We start from the raw sequence: 20759 nt of genomic DNA, 5'->3' as shown, positions 1-20759 counted from the left end.
AAGAGTAAGTTTATGGCATGTGGATGTATGAGGTGCCAGCTTACACAGCATGAAGCTTGTAATTCAGAGGAGAAAGTGGGTTGTGAGAAGATGAATATTATCACATGTGATGGCTTCAGCTCCATTACTGGCCAGCGTCCCAACAATGGTCATTTCAATCATCTCCTTCAGGAGATTTGGGATACGTCAGTGCACCAGTCTCCTACTGGTTAGCTCCAGATTGCTTCAAACCAATATCCTGATTGGTAGATTTTGTTGCTAGATGACTGATCGAGGTGTTGTGTGTTGAGCAGTCTTTCAGACTTGCATTGAGAATGACATTTGAAGAGGCATTCAGTGATCGTAACGTTGTTAATGTTTTTGTCTCACTTCATTCAGATACTCAGAACTGGACTATTTCCCTCCATGGCTATCTGCTGTCACTATCTTTTGGACAGCATGCTGATCCCCTACATGCACAGGACATCACTCTTCCCACTTCTCACCACCTCCTCCAAGGTATCACTTCCCCAGCTAAGCCAATGTGAAGCTCCCTCCCCCTCTCTCTCTCTCTCTCTCTCTCCTCTTATTGTGTGGATTCCCAGGTCAGATGCTCCCATCATAATACACCCCTTCTTTTTAAGTGGGGCTAGCTTGCTCCTGAGAATCGACCCCTGTTGTCAAGTCCACACACTCAGCGGGACTTGCATTAGCTGGATGCTAACATTACAATGAGCAGGCAGCACCGAGTTGGTGTGATTACTTAAAGATCCTCACCGTTTCTAAAAGGTTGCCTGCTTTTGTGCTTCATTGAATGCAGATTTAGACCCAACCTCTGTCTAAAAGGCAGCTGTCAGCAAGGCAAATTGAGTGCTATCCCTTCATCACAATATAGCTATAGCATATACTGTTTATTGTGTTCTAAATTGTTGTTATGATATTGTGTCTCTCTGTCCTTTACTCTGTCTCTAACAATAGAGTGGGTGAACTACTCCGCAAGAACTATCGCAGTTCAAAAAGGCAACTGACCATTAAGACATTTAGCAATGGGCAATAAATGTTGGCTCTGTCAGCGACACTCGAATCTCACGAACAAATAGATCAAGAATGTCAATGTGGTACCTGAGCAGGGTAATTAGTTATACTTTGATCAAAAGTGTATTGAATCTTTTTCTGGTCAGAGGGCTTGATGTTGGCACTGACAGAGAGTTTGCAAATAGGAGCCTGGAAAATGCCATGAATGTCGTACCCACTAACTATCTATCCCACCCTTCATTTTACCCATATGGAGGAGGATGGTATTGAGTATCCCACCAGCAAGTGGAGAAAAGTAAAAAGGGAGTCCTAAAATATAATACAGCTTTCACTCCACACACTTGATAAGATTAATTTTCTTTCATGAAATTAATTAACATTTTTAAATCACTTTAATGGTGAACCTCTTACAAAACAAAAATTCAGTAAACACACAAAAGGTGTTTAGTCCTTTAATGGACCATGTAAGCTGTCAATCAAACTATGAACATTAGGGCAGCATGGTGGCTCAGAGGTTAGCACTGCTGCCTCATAGTACCAGGAACCCGGGTTTGATTCCAGCCTCGGGTGACTATGTGTGGACATTGCACATTCTTCCTGTGTCTGCATGGGTTTCCTTCGGGTGCTCTAGTTTCTTTCCACAGTCAAAAGATGTGCAGGTTATGTGAATTGAGCATGCTAAATTGCCCATAGTGTTCAGGGATGTTTAGGTTAGATGTATTAGTCAGGGGTGAATATAGGGCAGGAGAATGGGTCTGGGTGGGTTACTCTTCAGAGGGTCAGTGTGGACTTGTTGGGCGGAAGGGCCTGTTTCTACACTGTAGGGATTCTATGATGAACGTCCTGCTGAGATGCATTAAGTTTTTGAAGCCCAGCCAAGCATTCATACTACCGTGATGATTGTCCTTGGGAAAATGTCAACAAGAGGTCTTTTGAAACTGAAACCAGATGTTATCTTTTTCCCTATCTATCCAGCTAATGCCTAGTCCAGCAAAGGTTTCATTTTTCACTCTTGCTGATAGCTGAAGCCCTTTTGTTTAAAGTTTCAAGAGAAGGTATTTTAAAAAGAAACTTCACGTCTCGACAGTTATATAGATCTTATACATCCTTCAAGAGTATTTACATTTACTGGATCAATTTGGGAGGCCCTAATTGCAGCTTAACACTCTTGAAGCAACCGAAGCCAATTTGTTCGAACTCAGATTCTTTTCCACAACCAGCAAAACTTGCATCTGTCAGAAACAACAGTGAGATTCCACATCCTGGTGTCACTGAACATTAGTGTGAACACCAACAAATCCGGTTAATGCCACCCTAGTGCAAATCTTCCACCATAGCTTTACTGTTAATCACATCAAGAATTATATTGTATTATTAGCCCATATATAATATCAAATTCTTTTGGTTAGTATTTTCAAACTCTGAATATTGCCAGAACTGCAGTTTCCTCTTGAGAGCTGTTGAATGTATTTTTGCCTTTGGCAATATTTTTCATCTGAAATGATAATTCCACCACAAAATTAGATCATAGGATAAGTCACAAATCAGCCTTTTCTTTGTAAATGTTGCCCAAATAAATTGATTTTATAAAGGCCCCTTACCCAAGTCATGTTTTGTCTGATTGACTGGACTCAACTGATCCAAGTGGTAATTAGTTCTTGGCTGGCTCTCATTAAGTACAGTGGAAACCATTGACTTTCTTTGTGAGTTTGGATGAGCATTGCCTGTTCTGGTTTTGACTGGGTGGTCTGTTTTTGAATGGGTTTTTGACAGAAAGGTGAACTTATCCTTTTCATGACAAAGAATGGCATTTTTCTCCCAATTGCTGTGTCTCATTATGTGATGATGTTATTGAAAGGGTTATCAAGATTTTAAAAATCAACAACAGCACCATAATGTAGTCCCAACAGATCCCTACCCGATCTTGGAATCTGCTAAAAAGGTAGTACTGTATTTTATCCTTGTTTGCTGAATTTTTTTGTGTGAATTGGATCACAGTAAGTAAAGTCACCAAGATTTGTAAGAGATCTGTATTTGACTAACTGAGCATGTTTTGTTACATTCAACTACCTTTGCAAAGCTGGTATTCATGGATTCATTATTTGACGAATGGGAAATTAAGAAAACATAACAATGCTTGCTTAAAATAAATTTGGCTGAAGAACATTTGGTCGAGAATGTACATACGAATTGAGAAGGGCACAAATTTGACAGCTTTATATTTATGTTAAGGGATGTGTTGTAAGCCAGAGAATCAGTATTGTTCTGGTTTTATGAAAAGTAGGTCACATCAAAGTAAATTAACAGACTCTTTTGACATAGTCATTGAGTTAGTAGATAAAAAAGGGTCAAGGCATATATTTTCAGAAGGCATGTTATTGATAAGATAATACAAAGAGATTGCCTACTATTTTATTGAGGTGCATAGACTGATGAAAATCTCATGATGTGGTTCGAAAATTGTTGAGTGCAGTAAAAGAGCATTCATTGATTCTCAGGCAATAGTAAATAGTAATCCTTGGGATTGCTGCCAGGGGTGTCCCATTATTTGCAGATGCTGGCCTATTCTGCACAAAATGAAACCTTTATCAATCCCTCTGCAGACTAATGTATAAAAAAGATATTTGAGTCATTAGTAATTGACTGGATGGATCACACTGAAAATGTGTTGCTGGAAAAGCGCAGCAGGTCAGGCAGCATCCAGGGAACAGGAGAATTGACGTTTCGGGCATAAGCCCTTCTTCAGGCTTATGCCCGAAACGTCGATTCTCCTTTTCCCTGGATGCTGCCTGACCTGCTGCGCTTTTCCAGCAACACATTTTCAGCTCTGATCTCCAGCATCTGCAGACCTCACTTTCTCCTCCTGGATGGATCACACAACAATTCAGGTTTTAAGACTTTTGCTGTAACAAACAAACTGAAAGTAATATTGACTAAACACTTTTTAAGGTGGCTTAAACTCTAGCCTGCAGAAAACTCGAGCCGTTTAACTTTTTATAGAAGCAAAGATCTTCTTCCATGCACCTCATTGATCAAGATCCAGTCACTAAATATTCCCAGCTAACTTCCTTTCCCATCTATTTCTTCCTTCTGGGAAATATAGATAAATCTTTCAACTTAGTTGAAATAGCTACGAAACTTGGGTGTCTTCAATGTAAGCATGAGTTTCTAAGCACGTTCCACATGGTGAACATCACATGCTGGCTCCCTCTATACTGTCTGTCTTTGTCTCTGTCAGATTTTGAAGACTGGGTGTGTCTGTAGAGTCCAGGAATATGAACATACGAAACAGGAGAAAAAAATAGGCCATTCGACGACTCAAGGCTACCATGCCATTTGACAAGGTTCTGGCTGCTCTATCCCAGACCTCAACTCCTTTTTCATATCAGCTCATTATAATTGTCAAATCCCCACTATTTCAAACTTTGATTTACTTTATTATTAAATATTTTCATTGATCTCACCTGCTCAACTCTCTGTGGTAAAGAATTCACTACTATCTGGGAGAAGACGTTATATTGCCTCTAAGATTTAAATGAGGGCCCCCTTATTCTGTAACTTTGTTCCCTACTTTGAGATTCCCCGATTACTGTAAACATCTTTTCACTGTCTACCATGCCAAGCCGCCTCAGAATTATGTATGTTTCAATAAAATCATTTTTCATTCTTCTAAGCTCCAATGAAATGTCTTAGGAAAACCTGCAACCCACTCTGGTTTTTGATGGACGGGTCCCTTCTAAAGCCCATCCCCATGGAAACCTGATTTGCAAGTGCTATATGTCCGTGCAGAAATGGTAATTAGCTATCTCTTTTCTGTCTCTCCCTCTCTGTCTCACCTTCTGACTCTCTCTCAATATCTGTCAGATTGTGCAGACTGGGTGAGTCTGTGGCCTTCAGGAATAAGAGCATAAGAAGTACAAGGAAAATGTAGACCATTCAGCTTCTCAAGCCTACCATGCCATTCAATGCATGGCTGGCACGGTGGCTCAGTGGTTAGCACGACTGCCTCACATCACCAGGCACCCAGGTTTGATTCCAGCCTCTGTCTGTGTGGAGTTTGCACATTCTCCCCATGTCTGCGTGGGTTTCCTCCCACAATCCAAAGATGTGCAGGTCAGGTGAATTGGCCATGCTAAATTGCCCATAGTGTTAATGCATTGGTCAGAGGACAATGGATCTGGGTGGGTTACTCTTTGGAGGGTCAGTGTGGACTTGTAGGGCCAAAGGGCCTGTTTCCACACTGTAGGAAATCTAATCTAATCAATGAGATTCTACTCCAAGCCTCAACTCCTCTTTTGTGCCATTATAGCCATCATCTTGAAATTCTATCTTTAAATGAAATAGCTGCAATTGAAAAAGAACCATGTTATAAGCCTGACATTCCTAACACCTCCCTCTGTGATGTGAGGATTGAGGCCTGGAATTTCATTATGGCGGAGAGCTCCATGAAAGTAGAGTCGATATATGATCATGCCGAACAACACTTTTTCAGCAAATTCCAACACTGTCTGAGCAGCAACTGCACCACCTTATTCTTCGCAAGTCAGCGAAATGATCTCTTTTCAGCCATTGGCAAGAAGCAGATGCTGACATTGGGGTGGCAAAGACTCCCTGACCTGCACCCAATTCCTTACTCCCATCCTCCACCTTCCCACAGCTTACACACAGTGATAGCCAAACAGTCACTTCTTGCAACAAACCACGGGTGTCCTGAAGCAGCGATTCCATAGCCAACACTGCTTCTGGCATGGAGTCTCCCACTACCTTCCCAGGGTGTCACCACCCGCAGTCTACCCTGCTTGTGGCAGGGAGTCTCCCACTACCTTCCCAGGGTATCCCCAAGATGGTGATGGTCAGCTGCAACTCCACAACTTTGTAATCATGAGAGCACAGCCCTTGGGACCATGCCTCTGGAGGCCACCTTGGGAAAAGTCTGGAACTCTATCACTCTCGATGCCTGTGAGCAGTTGCTGTGACTCTGGATTCTTGAGATATTATTCCCACATTCACAGTTGCTCGACAATTGAATTCAGCTGTTTATTATCACGTTACCCTCTCAACCAACAAAACAACACCACAAAAAATCTGTTCTGTGACCACATTATCCAATAGAACCTCCAGTAATACATTTAAAACAGAATTATTCACCCTAATTCATTTCCTTAGTGCCTGTTTAGTGTGCAGGGCCCACAAGTGAGTGGTGCCAAGCAGTGCTAATCACCAGGGCCTGTTCCTGCAGGGCAGAGCAGCCTGCCCTTCTAGTTGATTGATGCCCAAAGAATCCAATCTGGCATGTAGATTGAACAGCAGGAATCATTGGCCGATGTGCCAGCACAATGTGGCAGGTTTTATAATTCTTCCCTTCTTACCAGCATTGTGGTTCATTATTTGGAACTTGCTATTGAATGCTTCTTTTGTCAGCCCTGGCTGGAGGTTATCTGTACAAGGTGAGGTTAGTGACTTGTTTCTAACCATATACCACTTACTCCAAACACCACTTTACTCCCATCACCCCCTCCTCACCCATGCCTTCACAATCTCCATCTACTTCATCTAAATTGTAGGCAGGAGGCTGGGGCTACTCCTCAGGATTGACTTCTCAATTTCATACTTACAATGTACCAACACCTGGACCATTCGGTGATTAAACCCAGCTCATTCAGCCTGAACCTCTTGTTCTCTGGGCTCTCTGTGTTTGGCTGGTTTCCATGGCAACAGGGTCAGAGAGAAAGTGAGAGAGAGAGAGAGAGAGAAAGAGAGGAAGTGAGTGAGTGTAAAAATGAGCATGGGAGAGACAGAAAGTGAGCATGAAAGTGAGTGGGAGTGAGAGAGAGAGAGAGAAAGTGGGTGTTAGAGATGGTGAGTGCATGGGAGCGAATTTGAGAGAAAAAGAGAGTGAGTGAGAGTGGCAGAGTGAGCAATAGTGAGAATGTAAAAGGTAAAGAGAGTATGAGAGAGAGAGAGTGTGCATGTGAGAGAGAGTGAGTGTGTATGTTTGAGAGTGTGTATGAGGGAGAGAGCGAGTGTGTGAGAATGGGTATACAAATTGGTGGATATGTGTGAGAGAGAGGGTGCGTGAGGGAGAGAAAGTGTATGAGAGCTCGATGGTGTGTGTGTGTGTGTAGGTTTGTGTGTGTGAGTGTAAGGGAAAATGAGTGTGAATAACTGAGTGTGAGACAGTGAGAGATAGACCTGAGGATGAAGTGGACACACATCTATACATACACTGAAATAAGGCTGCTCAGTGTGGGGTAACGCTGCTCCTTCTTGCTCCTCCTCCGTCCTCAAAAACTTATCCACACGTCAGGCAGGCAGAGTAGGAAACCCTAGCCTGAATGCTAACCTGTGTTTTGACCCTCACTGAGACCAATTTGGAGGCTGTACTAACCCAAAGTGAAAGCAAATTCAGTAATGGCTTAACTCAACTCCTTAGCTCAGCCCTGATCCCCATCCGTTCTCTGGTGACCAAGTCTTGGGACCTAGTCTGTGTCTCTGAAGTTCTGTTTCTTAAGCAAAAAGGCAAAAACTTAGTTCACTCTGCTACATGACATATGCTAAGGGTCACTTTTTAAATGATCACTTTATTGGTCTGTCATTGATTTCCTTCGGCTCAGCAAGTTGTATAACTTTTCTTTATAGCCTAATTATTTTCTTGAAAGTTGTGTTAATGTTGTGCCAAGCAGGATCTCAGGCAGTAACTGCTGGGTTTCTTGCTGAAGGAGAATGAAAGGCCTACAAGACACCTCCTTGGAGATTGGCAATTGGGGTTATTTTGCTCCAATAGAAACCGTTAAGTGTTGAAAAAGCTCAGCAGGTCTGGCAGCATCTTTGGAGAGAGAAACAGAGGTCAGTGGCCCTTCAGAAGAACCAGTACAGATCATAGGCCTGAAATGTTAACACTATTTCTCTCTGTCTCCACAGGTGCTGCCTGGCCTGCTAAGTATTTCCTGTATATATTTCAGATGTCCAATAGGATCTGACTCTGTGTCATCCTCCAAGATATAAACATCCTCTGGATTTGAGCTAGTGACAGCAGATTCTTCACCAGATGTTATGTCTTGTGGTTCCCTACACTTGTAAGGAGTGTGTCCGGCTGCAGCTCTTGTTTGACCTCATGACGGTTCTGGAGCTGTGGATGGACTGACAGTGGAGCATCCGCGATGCTGAGGAGATCGTGGATAGCCAGTTTAGTGAACTGGTCACACAGCAGATTAGAATTGCTGAAGGAGACAGTGAATGGATGACCAAAAGACACACACAAAGTAGGAAGGCAGTGCAGGTGCCCCCTACGGTCATCTCCCTCCAAAACAGGTATACTGTTTTGGATACTGTTGGGGGAGATGGTTCATCACGGGAGGGCAGCAGTTGCCAGGATCATGGCACCGTGGCGGGCTCTGCTGTACAGAAGGGCGAGAAAAAGATTTGTAGGGCCATAGTCCTAGGGGATTCTATTGTAAGGGGAGTAGATAGGCGGTTCTGTAGCCGAACACCAGACTCCCGGATGGTATGTTGCCTCCCAGGTGCTCAGGTCAGGGGTGTCACCGATTTGGCTGCAGAGCATTCTGAAAGGAGAGGGTGAACAGACAGTTATCGTGGGGCATATAGGCACCAATGATATAAGTTTAAAAAAAAATGAGGTCCTGAAAGCAGAATTCAGGGAGCTAGGAGAGAAGTTAAACAGGAGGACCTCAAAGGTAGTGATCTCAGGATTGCTACCAGTGCCACGTGCTAGCCAGCGTAGAAATGAAAAAATAGCAGGATGACCACGTGGCTTGAGGGATGGTGTAGGAGGGAGGGGTTCAGATTTGTGGGACATAGGGACCGGTTCTGGGGAAGATAGGACTATTACAAATTGGATGGTCTACACCTGAACCGGAACTGGAAATAAAGTCCTTGGGGGAGTTTTTGCGACTGCTGTTGGGGAGGGGTTAAACTAATGTGGCAGGGGGCTGGGAACCAGAAGAGAAGACTATTAGATAGTGAGGTGGAAACTAGAGATTGTAAGGGACAGGATCATGAAGTTAGCATTACCAAGAGGAAGAGTAGGCAGAGAGCAGATGAACACAAAGGAACTGGTGGCCTGAAGTACATATGCTTTAATGCAAGGAGTATAGTGGGTAAGGCAGACAAACTTAGGGCTTGGATTGGTGCCTGGGAGTATGACGTTATTGCAGTCACAGACACTTGGTTGAAGGAAGGGCATGATTGGAACTAAATGTTCCAGGATATAGATGCATAGATGCTTCAGACAGGACAGGGAGGGAAGTAAAAGGTGGGGGGGGGGGGAGGAAAGGAGTTCCATTGCTGGTCAGGGATGATATCACGGCTGTGCTAAAGGAGGACACTATGGAGGGCTTGAGCAGTGAGGCATTATGGATAGAGCTGCGAAATAAGCAGGGTGCAGTTACATTGTTGGGGCTGTATTACAGGTCTCCCAACAGTGAGCATGAGGTAGAAGAACAAATAGGTGAACAGATTATGGAAAGATGTAGAGCAAACAGGGTGGTGGTGATGAGAGTATTTAATTTTCCCAACATTGACTAGGATACATTTAGTGTCAAAGGTCTGGATGGGGCAGAATTTGTAAGGAGCATCTGGGAAAGTTTTCGAGAGCAGTATGTCAATGGTCTAACTAGGGAAGGGGCCATATTGTACCTGGTATTAGGGAATGAGCCAGGCCTGGTGGTAGAAGTTGCAGTGGGGGATTTCCTTGGGAATAGTGACCACAATTCTGTAAGTTTTAGAATACTCGTAAACAAAGATGAGAGTGGTCCTAAGGGAAGATTACTAAACTGAGCCAAGGCCAATTACATCAAAATTCGGCAGGAGCTGGGAAATGTGGATTGGGAGCAGCTTTTTGAAGGGAAATCCACATTTGATATGTGGGAGGCTTTCAGAGATAGGTTGAAGATAGTGCAGGATAGGCATGTCCTTTGAAAACAAGGGATAGGAAAGGCAAGATTCATGAACTGTGGACGACAGGAGAAATTGTAAGACAAGCCAAGAAGAAATGGGAAGCATACCTCAGGTCCAGGCAGCTAAGAGCAGAACGGGCCTGGGAGGAACATTGGGAGAGTAGGACCAATCTTAAATGAGGAATCAAGCGGGCTACAAGGATCATAAAATAAACTTTAGCATTCAGAATTAAGGAGAATCCCAAGGCCCCATGGTAAACTAATGGAGAAAATGAAGTCACATAGTGTGCAGGGAGTTCTAGTTAGGTGGATAAAGAACTGGTTGAGCAACAGGAGACAGAGTAGTAGTTGAAGGGAGTTTCGTGAAGTGGAGAAAGGTGACCAGTGGTGTTCCACAGGGGTCAGTGTTAGGACCACTGTTGTTTGTGATATACCTAAATGATCTGGAAGAGGGCATTGTTGATGTGATCAGTAAGTTTGCTGATGACACACAGATTGGTGGAGTAGCTAAAAACATAGGGGACTGTCAAAGAATACAGGAGGATATATTTAGATTGGAGAGTTGGGCGGAGAATTGGCAGATGGATTTCAATCTGGGCAAATTGAGGTGATGCATTTTGGGAAGTCTAATTCTAGAGCGAACTATACTGTAAACGGAAGAGCCTTGGGAAAATTTGATGAATGGAGAGATCTGGGAATTCAGATACACTGAAGGTGGCTGCACAGATGGATAAAAATGGTCAAGAAGGCATATGGTATGCTTGCCTTCATTGGATGGGGTATTAGGTATAAGAGCTGGCAGGTCATGTTAAAATTGTATAAGACTTTTGTTCGGTCCAAATTTAGAATACTGTGTATATTTCTGGTCGCCACATTACCAAAATGATGTGGATGCTTTGGAGAGGGTGCAGAGAAGGGTTATAAGGATGTTGCCTGGTATGGAAGGTGTTAGCTATAAAGAGAGGTTGAGTAGGTTAGGATTGTTTTCATTAGAAAAAAAGGAGAATGGGGGGGGGGAGCTGATTGAGGTCTACAAAATCATGATGAGTATAGACAGGGTGGATAGAGGTAAGCTTTTTCCCAGGGTAAGAGGAGAAAATTTTAAGGGCGATACACTCAAAGTACTTACACAAAGGGTGGTAGGTGCCTGGAACACATTGCCAGCAGAGGTAGTAGAGGCAGGCACGGTAGATTCATTTAAGGTGTGTCTGGACAGATGCAGGAGTAGGTGGGGAGCAGAGGGATTCGGATCCTTAGGAATTGGGCGGCAGGTTTAGACAGTGGACTTAGATCGGCACAGGCTGGGAGGGCTGAAGGGCCTGTTCCTGGGTCCTTTGTTTTCTGCTCAAGTCAGGTGCATCCTTGTCCTGGAAGAGTGAGGGAACAATGTCAGTGAGTCTTCTGGGATGTGTTTGGTTGACGTACTGTGATGAAAGCTGTGGTATATGGAAGCAGTGCAAGGTATGTGTAAGAAGTATAATTTTGGTTTGTCTGTGAGGATGTTGCGAAATCACTGAATCATAGGCATGAGTCCGAGCTGCTGATCAGTAAGTGATGTGAGGATGTGATACATTGAGTGGAATGAGATGATGAAGCAATGTATCGGAAATGCCTTTTGAAGATGTAGCTGCTGACCTTGACCACCCATGTGAAGCTATTGAACTTTTTCTGACACCTCAGAGGCTAGACTCTGATATTGACTTCCGAGTGTTCTGGTCAGAATTTTTCAATTTTCTTTCGCTCCAGTGGAACAGTAATGTAGTATCTTGTAAAATTGTAAAGGCACATGCGTAAGCTTAGGAAATGCTATGCATATTCACCTTAAAGTCAGATATGCAGAAAAGTGATCAGCATCCTTTGGCATGTTCATTTATTTGATGTTTTGACAAATTAAAGCCATATTACACAAGATCCATTAGCTGAGGGCGACTTGGAACTGCTGTAGGAAGTACAAAAATATATGTTGTCGTGCAGTGATTTCCCAAGAGATGACTTATTAGATTTTTACTTCCGCCCTCAAAATAGATGAATCAACAAACGAGAAAACTCCATCAAATGATTTGGCAAACAAAGTAATTTTGAATGTGCATGACCATGTTCCAAATTTTGGCAGGAGCATTCCTTTCCACTATTTTCCTTTTTAACTGCTTTTAACATGTTCATTTCCTCTCCTGACTCAAATATTTATATTTCTTCGTTTGAATGTTTGTTTCTTCCTTCCGCTTTGGGAAACAGATAGAACTCCAGATCTCCCCCACTCCCCCACGCCCCCACCTAACATCCAGGAAGCAGACTAATGATCAAACCTACTAAGTCGTACTTCACCCTGGCAACCATTGATTCAAAATCCAATATCTCCAACACTGAGATAGTAGTGATTCACAGAAAATGAGAACTACAGTGGAAATCACATTCAGAAGGACTTTAGAAGAGTTGGTTGAGGAATATCCTAGTGCCATAGTTAGGGGTGTTCTCATATTGTTGATTTGAATACAGAATACGCAGTGGGTCTTGTCCAATTTCATGCAGCAACATTATGACCTATAAATATAAATCTGCGCATGTGTATGCCTACATGCGTGTCAGCTGTCGTGTTGTTTTCTGTTCTGTTATAGATTCTTTTCTAGCATGCTGCATGTTGCTGAAGATGATGGGAGACATCCCTATCTCCGGCTGTGGCTGACAAGGATCATTGTAAATTCTTTCATCTTTTCTCGATCTTGCACTGAATTTTCCAGTGGATATAATGGCATTTGGTGGATATAGTACATTGCTGTGAGTCTGGAGTGATATGTAGGCCAGATCAGATAAGGATGGTAATTTCCTGTCCCAAAGGGCATTAGTGAACCAGATGGGTTTTTCCTGACAATTGACAATGGTTTCGTGGTCATCATTAGACTCTTAATCCCAGATTTTTATTGAATTCAAATTTTGCCATCTAACATGGAGGGATTTGAATCCATGTCCTCAGAACATTACCTGGGTCTCTGGAAACAATCAAGCAAAAATGCCACTAGGCCATCACCTCCTCACTTAGCTCACCAACTTAGTGTAGGCAGATTGCATACTCTGGCTAATAGATCCAGTTGCACCCCTTAAATTAGGAATATATCGTACAATATGAACATTTACTTGGCATTTACCATCAACATTTGTTGTAAAGCTAAAACAAAGAGATTTTAAAAATGCTTAGTTTGGCTGATATTAACTTCAGAAGATGGGTGAGCAGAACAATAGCTTGTGCTTTTCTGACCAAAGAAGTGTTTAAAAAAAACTTATCAAGGGTTTAAAGGCCTTGTGAACAATTGGCTGGGCAGTAGATGAGGAGGTCAGAGTTGAAATGTGTGGTGCTGGAAAAGCACAGCAGGTCAGGCAACATCTGAGGAGCAGGAAAAACGATGTTTTGAGCATAAGCTTTTTCAGCACCACAATTTTCAACTCTGGACGTTAGATGAGACCTAGGATCGTGGGAGTGACATATGAAGAGAGGATCTGTTAGAATTATATTCACTGGAGCTTAGAAGACTGAGGGAGGAATCTGACTGAAATCTATAAAATTCTAACAGCAGTAACAGGGTAAATGCAGGAAGGATATTCCTGATTACCAAGGAGTCCAGAACCAGGGGTCAGAGTCCAAAGATATGGGATAGGCCAATTAGGCGTGAGATGAGGAGAAATTCCTTCACTCAGAATGTGGTGAGCCTGTGCCTCAGAAAGTTTTCAAGAATGATATAGATTTAGTTCTTCGGATTAAAAGGATGAATGGGTATTGGTGTGAAAATAGAAATAGGATACTAAGCAGAACCATCAGCCAAGATCATATTGAATGATGAAACAGGTTCAAAGGACCGAATGGCCTACCCCTGCTGCTATTTTCTACATTTTTATGCTTCTATGGATACGCTGGCGAGCACAATTAGCATGTTGGATTTTGGTTGTTTTCACACTTTTTTTCTCTTTGTGGAACAGTGTGCTGGAAGGCTGGTTCACACTTGCTGAGTGATGTACAAGTGGGCCTTTCATGTCCTGGTGGGAGATTTGAACCTGTAGCTTCTGGCTACAAAAGGCCTTGAGTCTGTTGGATGGCGAGCATCTGTCCACCCTAAATTCAGCTGTTAATACCAGGGATTTTCACACTGCCAGCTGTCACTATTTGGTAGGCTGTGTCACAGGACATCAAACAGTTGGGATCATAGGTTCATGGGGGCATGGTGACACAGTGGTTAGCACTGCTGCCTCACAGTGCCAGAGACCCGGGTTCAATTCCTGCCTTGGGCAACTGTCTGTGTGGAGTTTGCACATTCTCCCAGTGTCTGCATGGATTTCCTCCGGGTGCTCTGGTTTCCTCCCACAGTCCAAAGACGTGCAGGTTAGGTGAATTGGCCATACTAAATTGCCCATAATGTTAGGTGAAGGGGTAAACGTAGGGGAATGGGTCTGGGTGGATTGCTCTTCGGAGGATCGGTGTGGACTTGTTTGGCTAAAGCGCCTGTTTCCACATTGTAAATAATCGAAGATTGGAATCTATCAAGAATGTCTAAATGATTTAGACCTTTATTCCGTGTAGGAGCAAATGTTGGAATCTGAACTGAAAACAAAGCTGCTGGAGATCACAGTGAGTCAGGCAGCATCCATGGAGAGAGAGCAAGCTAACCTTTGAGTCTAGATATCTCCTCATCATAGTTTCAAAGAATGAGGGTTAATCTTATTGAAACATCAGGTTCTGAGGGGGCTTGACAGGCTAGATGTTGAGAAGTTGCTCTTCACTAGTGGAGAGTATCTCAAACTAGGGGACATAGTTATAGAATAAGGGACAAACATTCAAATTTGAGATGTAAAGGAATTTGTTCTGTCAGAGGATATTGTATGTCTGAGATTCCCTTCCCCAAAGAGTTGTAGAGAATAGATCACAAATATTTAAAGAGAAGGTGGATAGATTTTTGAAATACCAGGGAGTAGGCAGCTGTGCTGATCTGGCACAAAACAGCCAATGGCACAGTGAAACCTGGAGCACATCAGCCATGATCTTGTTGAGTGGTGGACCAATGAAGGGCTTTTGTCCGAAACGTCAATTTTTCCTATTCCTCGGATGCTGCCCGACCTGCTGTGCTTTTCCAGCAACACTCTAATCTAGACTCTGATCTCCAGCATCTGCAGACCTCACTTTTGCCTTGAAGGACCAAATGGCCTATTTCATACATCCTTATGGATTGTTTTCCCCCATTTCTTTTGGCAGGGAAGGCAGTTAGGAGTTAAAATGTGTCCTCATCCACCAGGGACTCCTTGCCCTCATAATATAGTGTGTACCTGCAATATGTATTCATATTAGGTGTCTTGTCTCTGACCCTCTGTTTTTCTGTGGGTCTAATGCTAAAGGTCAATGCTAGGTACTTGAGCTAATACAGTTTCTTTTTTGATGTCTAGTTTATCTTGTTTCTTTTACTGATTGAAGCAGTGAGAGCTGACTGATGAATTGCATATTCTGGATCAGCTCTGACTGTAACTTGTATCATAATAAATAAGGAAATACAGTTCTTCCTGCAGTCTTTCATTGCAAGTTCACATTTTTAAAAAAAATTCTAATTATTAGCATGGTTAAACATATAGGGTGTGCAGATCAACCTGGAGAAGCCAGGTATGCTGCATTGGTTAACAAAAAAAAATAAAGGAAAGAGTTGCCGATGCTGAAAAACAGGAATAAAAAATTGAAATTGCTAGAAAAACTCAGCAAGTCAGGCAGCATCTGTGGAGAGAAATCAGAGTTAACGTTTTGAGTCCAATGATCCTTCTTCAGAACCAAAGAAAGATTATTGGGCGTGAAATGTTAATTCTGCTTTCTTGCTACAGATGCTGACAGACCTGCTATATTTTTCCAGCAAATTCAGTTTTAGAAGCGGCATTGGTTGAAGGAACTTAATACAGTAGCAATATAGCCTAACATTTCTAGAATTCAGTGAATATATATAGCACTCTGTTTAAAGATCAAGTATGCATTTCACAATCAGCACTTCCTACTGCCACACAATGAAATCTCTTACACTAAAAGCTCTAAGATAAATAGAATTCATTTATGTCCAAACGTATGGGAGTCATAAGCTCCTGCTTGTTGCTGGTTTTTTTACTCTGATTATGTGCTTCACTGAGTGAAGTGGCACCACCATTTAGTAGAAGCATAGTCAAATAGACAGTTGCATAGGACACAAGTGCCCCAAAACAATGGCTGTTACTGATGACCTGCCTTGTGCCAAAGGCATTCACAGCATGTTGCAGCACAGGAATAGATCATTCAGTCCGAGTCTATGCCACTATTTTTCTCCATTTGAATCACCAACTATCCCGTTCACTCCTAATACTGGCATTCAGAATTGAAAAGGGATCAGGCTACAATGGGAATCTGGGGAAACAGATCAAGATCAAGGCAGGCATGGACTAGGGGGCATGGACTAGCAGGCAGCCAGGCCAGAGTAGGAGAGATCCAAATGTAGGAGAAGAATCTAAAAGGATCTCCTAAATCATTTCCCTCGGCCTAGATTGTTTCTGTTGTCAACAGATGAGCTATAGCTAGTTCTGTGTTTAAAATAGTTGGTATGTCCCATGTGTAATTGTGGCATTTAACTTGGGTTCATGTCCCTATGCAAAGGGTAATCTTCCCATGCCTGAATCAGGCAATGAGAAATTGCTTGAGGCAGGACTGCGAAACAAGTATTTCCCTGATTTGACTCCTTTTTGCAGTTTTCCAAGCAGGCTTGGATGTTAAAATTGGTCCTCATATCTTTATTATGCCCCTGTGAATTGCCTGGAGATGTTTTCCAATGTTATAGGTGCAATAAAGATACATATTCTTGTTACTATGTAAGTTGCAGCAAACATAAAGGCAATTCCTTTCAGAATTTTAAATAACACACTGAAAGTTAATAGAGGAGCAGAGTAGATCTTGAGGGAATTGAGGAAAAAAAAGCAGGTGCGGCAACACATAACATTCTTGTACACATGCAACTTCCACCAGGACTGGCCCAAACATTGATTCTTGGGTGTGTCAGATGAAAGCAGTTCTACTTTTCAAAGAAGGTCAGGATGCTCTGCTGCTTCTTACTTACCCACAGATTTAATTTTGTGCCCTCTACATTGGTTTCTACTCACTTGACATTTTTTCCTTCACAGGCTCTTCTTCCTTTACCCACCTTCTCAGAAGCTATTGTTGAGAATCTGTTTTGATTATAAAATAATTTCTAAAAACTGAAACATACTTGCGAGACACGTGGACACATCCTTTTAGGTAAAACAATGTTTTACACATTCTGAATTAAACAAATTTTGCCTCAAAGGAAACTACACTACTGGGGACTGATGCTTGTTTTGCCAGGTAAAGTGGCAAATAGCTTTGTACTTTCGGTACTTTCTTTATGTCCCCTTTTATTCCTATTATGTATCATGGCTTTGCTTTTACGAGCCACAAAAAGAGCAATAGAAGACAAAAAAAATCAGCACAAGTAATGTTGTGACATTAAAGATTTTATGTTTTAATAAGCTACTGGTGTCAAAAATACATTACCTCATTAGATTAAAATTTCCCATACAGAATAAGGTATTAAAAGCCAAGCTGTATAGATATTAAATATTTGTAATAAAAACTATGGCTGTTAATATTAGAACTGAAACACTGGCATAATATTTTAGCAACATGCTTGCATTGTCTATTTAATTTGAGACTGCATCAAGCTTAAAAACCCGAAAAGTTTGCTGCAACCCTAACCCTCCAAATGCATTGACGTTTTTTAGCCATAAAAAAAATGGTTCTTCAACTTCAAATTCATTGTACCATGATACTTTCCTTTGTTTTTAAGAAGTGACTCTTGGTATTTAATTCCTTTTAAATGTTTCATTCAGGTTAAAAAAAAAAATCAGTGTTCAAAACTTGTGGCATTTGAAGGGTTCCCAGCAATGGAAAAATAGCTTTATCATTGAAAAGTATATGTATTGAGGTCAAACCTTTTCAGTCTGTTGTAAGTGTGGCCCTGTTGAAAATACAATGGGGATGAAGTATCAAGATATAATGTTACCCTCTGTAGAATGCCCTTATAAAGGGAAATGTGAGCTCAATGAATGAATCAGAAAATTTGAAATATGAGGCTCCATTGTTTTCCAATGACAGTGAGAATTGACCATTTTAACCTCAAATTTGAGACTTTTTAGAAATATTTTGCCATTTTTTTAATACAGTAAAATTTAAAACAAAGGCCTTATTTATCTCACATACTGCATAAAGGTTTGACTTTAGTTCAGCAGGTCCCACAAAGATGCACAACAGATCGACAGAATAAAAGAACTGTTATACCTGACCAAAGAAAAAAATACAACTAAATATACTTTAAATCTTTTACATTTGTGTTTTGATGTATTCTCTTACTGTGCATTGTATATGTAAAATATTCCAGGTTTTTTTTAATAAAACATTAATACTAAATTATTGGCAGCTTGCCTTTTTCAAGATGCCCCTAGGTTACCACTGACCAGAATACCAATTGTATGCAAAACCAGCACTAAGTAATAAAATGACGCTTTAACTTGATTATATGAATACAAGTAGAAATCCATTCTCTTTCTGCTACTTGAAGTACCAGTACAAGATTAACATCAAAAATCTATAAATCTTTAAAAGCTTAATATTTAGTAAATGAACAACCAAAAAAAAACAAAGCTTATTGAAGCTACAATGTGCAACTGAACAAAATGTCCACATACAACAAATCTGCTTTCTAATATAAATTTTTAGCCATTAGTATTTTAATTCACTGAGCATCTGTAGGAAAAAAATAATGGAACATTTTAATTGTCTTAAAAAAATTAAGTGCATTTCTTTCAACACAAGAAAATAGCTGCTTTTTAATTGAAAGCGCAAGTAGAGAATTAGAAAAGAACAACATAATGCTACTGGAAAAAAAGAACTGAGAACTTGTTCTCAAAATGAACGATGTTTTAGTTGAAAATTGAGAAACATTAGACTTGATTGATGTGAAGCTATAATGACAAGAATAACAGAATACAGTTTAATTTACGAAAAGTTATTAGGCAAAGATGTGGACATGTTGAACAAATAAGTGATTCTTTAAACTACATGTCGATAATAGACTACTTGCAAAATATATCTTTAGAAACTGAAGCAGTTATCACAGTTCAGGCTAGTGGTTTAATGCAGAACCATTTAAGTTGCTTGGTCGAGCGCTCTAAGCAATTCACGTCCGTGCAGAAGTGTTGAGTTCCCTACTACAGGTGCGTTGACTTCACAGTCATATCTTGTTAACTCTGGCAAGGAATAAGCAAGGTACGTTGAACCCAAAAGACGGCTTGCCACTCCTGTTGTGATAAGAATGTATAAAGAAACATTTATATTATGATTTAAAATACGTTGCACCAAACATTATATTGGGAAGTATTGACTTGACTATTCAGAATATAGCGCACCACATTGTTTGTGCAGTCCCGACAAATGCAAGTGAATGACAGACATACTTAGGATGAATATTTTTAACAGGTGAAGAGAAAAGTAAATACGATGTGGTAGAAATTAGGGTGCACTGGAGGACAAAAGATCTTTCTGTGGTTTGCTGTGACGTAGTTCACCTGAATGTTAGCCAACTATTTCAAAAAGCTTAACCTCAATTTTGACCGTTGAGTGTTGCCAAAATTTGCCATGGATTACTGTTGAACCAACTTCTGAACTGAACAAACTTTTAAACACACTGAATTGGTTACTTGCAGTTCATGGGAACCCTAACTTGGCTCTGGCCAAATGGCCCAGGGCAGGATGGTGCCAAGAACCAAGCATGCCAACGGGCAGCATAAAATTCCGTATTCACCCACTTCTATTGAGGTCTAAAAATTCAACCCTTTGAATTTGTGCACTCATGTAAAATAAGTGACAGTGGGCAGCTCTCACTTATAGTGAGCTTTGAGACAGCAAAACTTAATTAGTTGAGGTGTCATTGGGCTTGAAATCCTGCATGCTCCCCCCCACCTCCACTGGAAATAAGTTCTGGCCAGAAGACATATGGCCAACCTTCCCTCCCCACTGCCAATTGAGGTTTTTAAGCCATTTAATGATCTTTTAAGGGCCTCATCCTGCAACCAATGAGATTAAGCTAGTTGCAGGCAAGCCTGTAGGGATTAGACCATGGAAAGGGCTCTATTAAGAGTCACAATCCCTATCCCTACTATTCCCTCTTCCTGTGACCCCATGTTCCATATCTGAGACCTGGGTCATTCTGCAATCCTGAGACATTTTGCCCACTGACCAGCCTCTGTTTGGCCTTGGTAGTTGAGACTTCCACTCCTAGGGTCATGAATCTAGGGGAAGGCTTGGTGTCGTAAATATGGACAGGAATTCCTAGAAGCATAGCATTCCAACCAGAGCTCTATCAACAAACACATTGACTTAGAACCCATTTACCACCCATTGAGAAAAAGATCAGGGAATGACATCACCACAGTAAATGATGTCATCACAGGAAATTACATCGCCAACCCAAGGAAACCTAAACACATATTTATAGTGTGGTGACAAAATGTCTGAAAACGAACCTTCCAGCTCAGTGAGCAAAGCTACATCCAGAACCTCAACCTGAGCTACAAATCTTCTCAAAATCTCACTGGCTCTCAGCCCTGACATCTCAATAAGATTCCACTCAGTGGGTTGGTTTGTCATTTTACATATCTCTATTTTTCTGTTTCCCTTGTGGTTAATGCATTCAGTATCACCATGTTTACAGTGATTGCACCAGGGCAACATTTGATCAGCATTTTTATATTGATCTTACTATTATTATTTTCTTA

At 41.5% G+C, this 20759-nt stretch overlaps 2 protein-coding genes across 4 annotated transcripts in view; one reads left to right on the top strand and one right to left on the bottom strand.

Moving 5' to 3' along the window:
- The window catches only part of LOC148148940 (uncharacterized), a 139078-nt gene that overhangs the window by 88374 nt on the left and 29945 nt on the right, over positions 1–20759 (top strand). The window lies entirely within an intron of this gene.
- Positions 17426–20759, bottom strand: part of epas1b (endothelial PAS domain protein 1b) — a 139450-nt gene continuing 136116 nt past the window's right edge. For both annotated transcript variants that reach the window (XM_087991276.1, XM_087991275.1), the window contains one exon: positions 17426–19283. In XM_087991276.1, coding sequence (XP_087847402.1) covers positions 19132–19283 — 152 coding nt within the window. In that variant the 3' untranslated portion in view covers positions 17426–19131. The remainder of the gene's footprint in view (positions 19284–20759) is intronic.

This window comes from Chiloscyllium plagiosum, unplaced genomic scaffold (genome assembly GCF_037043375.1).
Source record: "Chiloscyllium plagiosum isolate Xiang-an unplaced genomic scaffold, Cpla_swu_hap1 HiC_scaffold_10, whole genome shotgun sequence".
NCBI classification, from domain to species: domain Eukaryota; kingdom Metazoa; phylum Chordata; class Chondrichthyes; order Orectolobiformes; family Hemiscylliidae; genus Chiloscyllium; species Chiloscyllium plagiosum.
The sequence above is the reverse complement of the archived record's forward strand: the minus strand, read 5'-3'. Positions and strand labels throughout refer to the sequence as shown.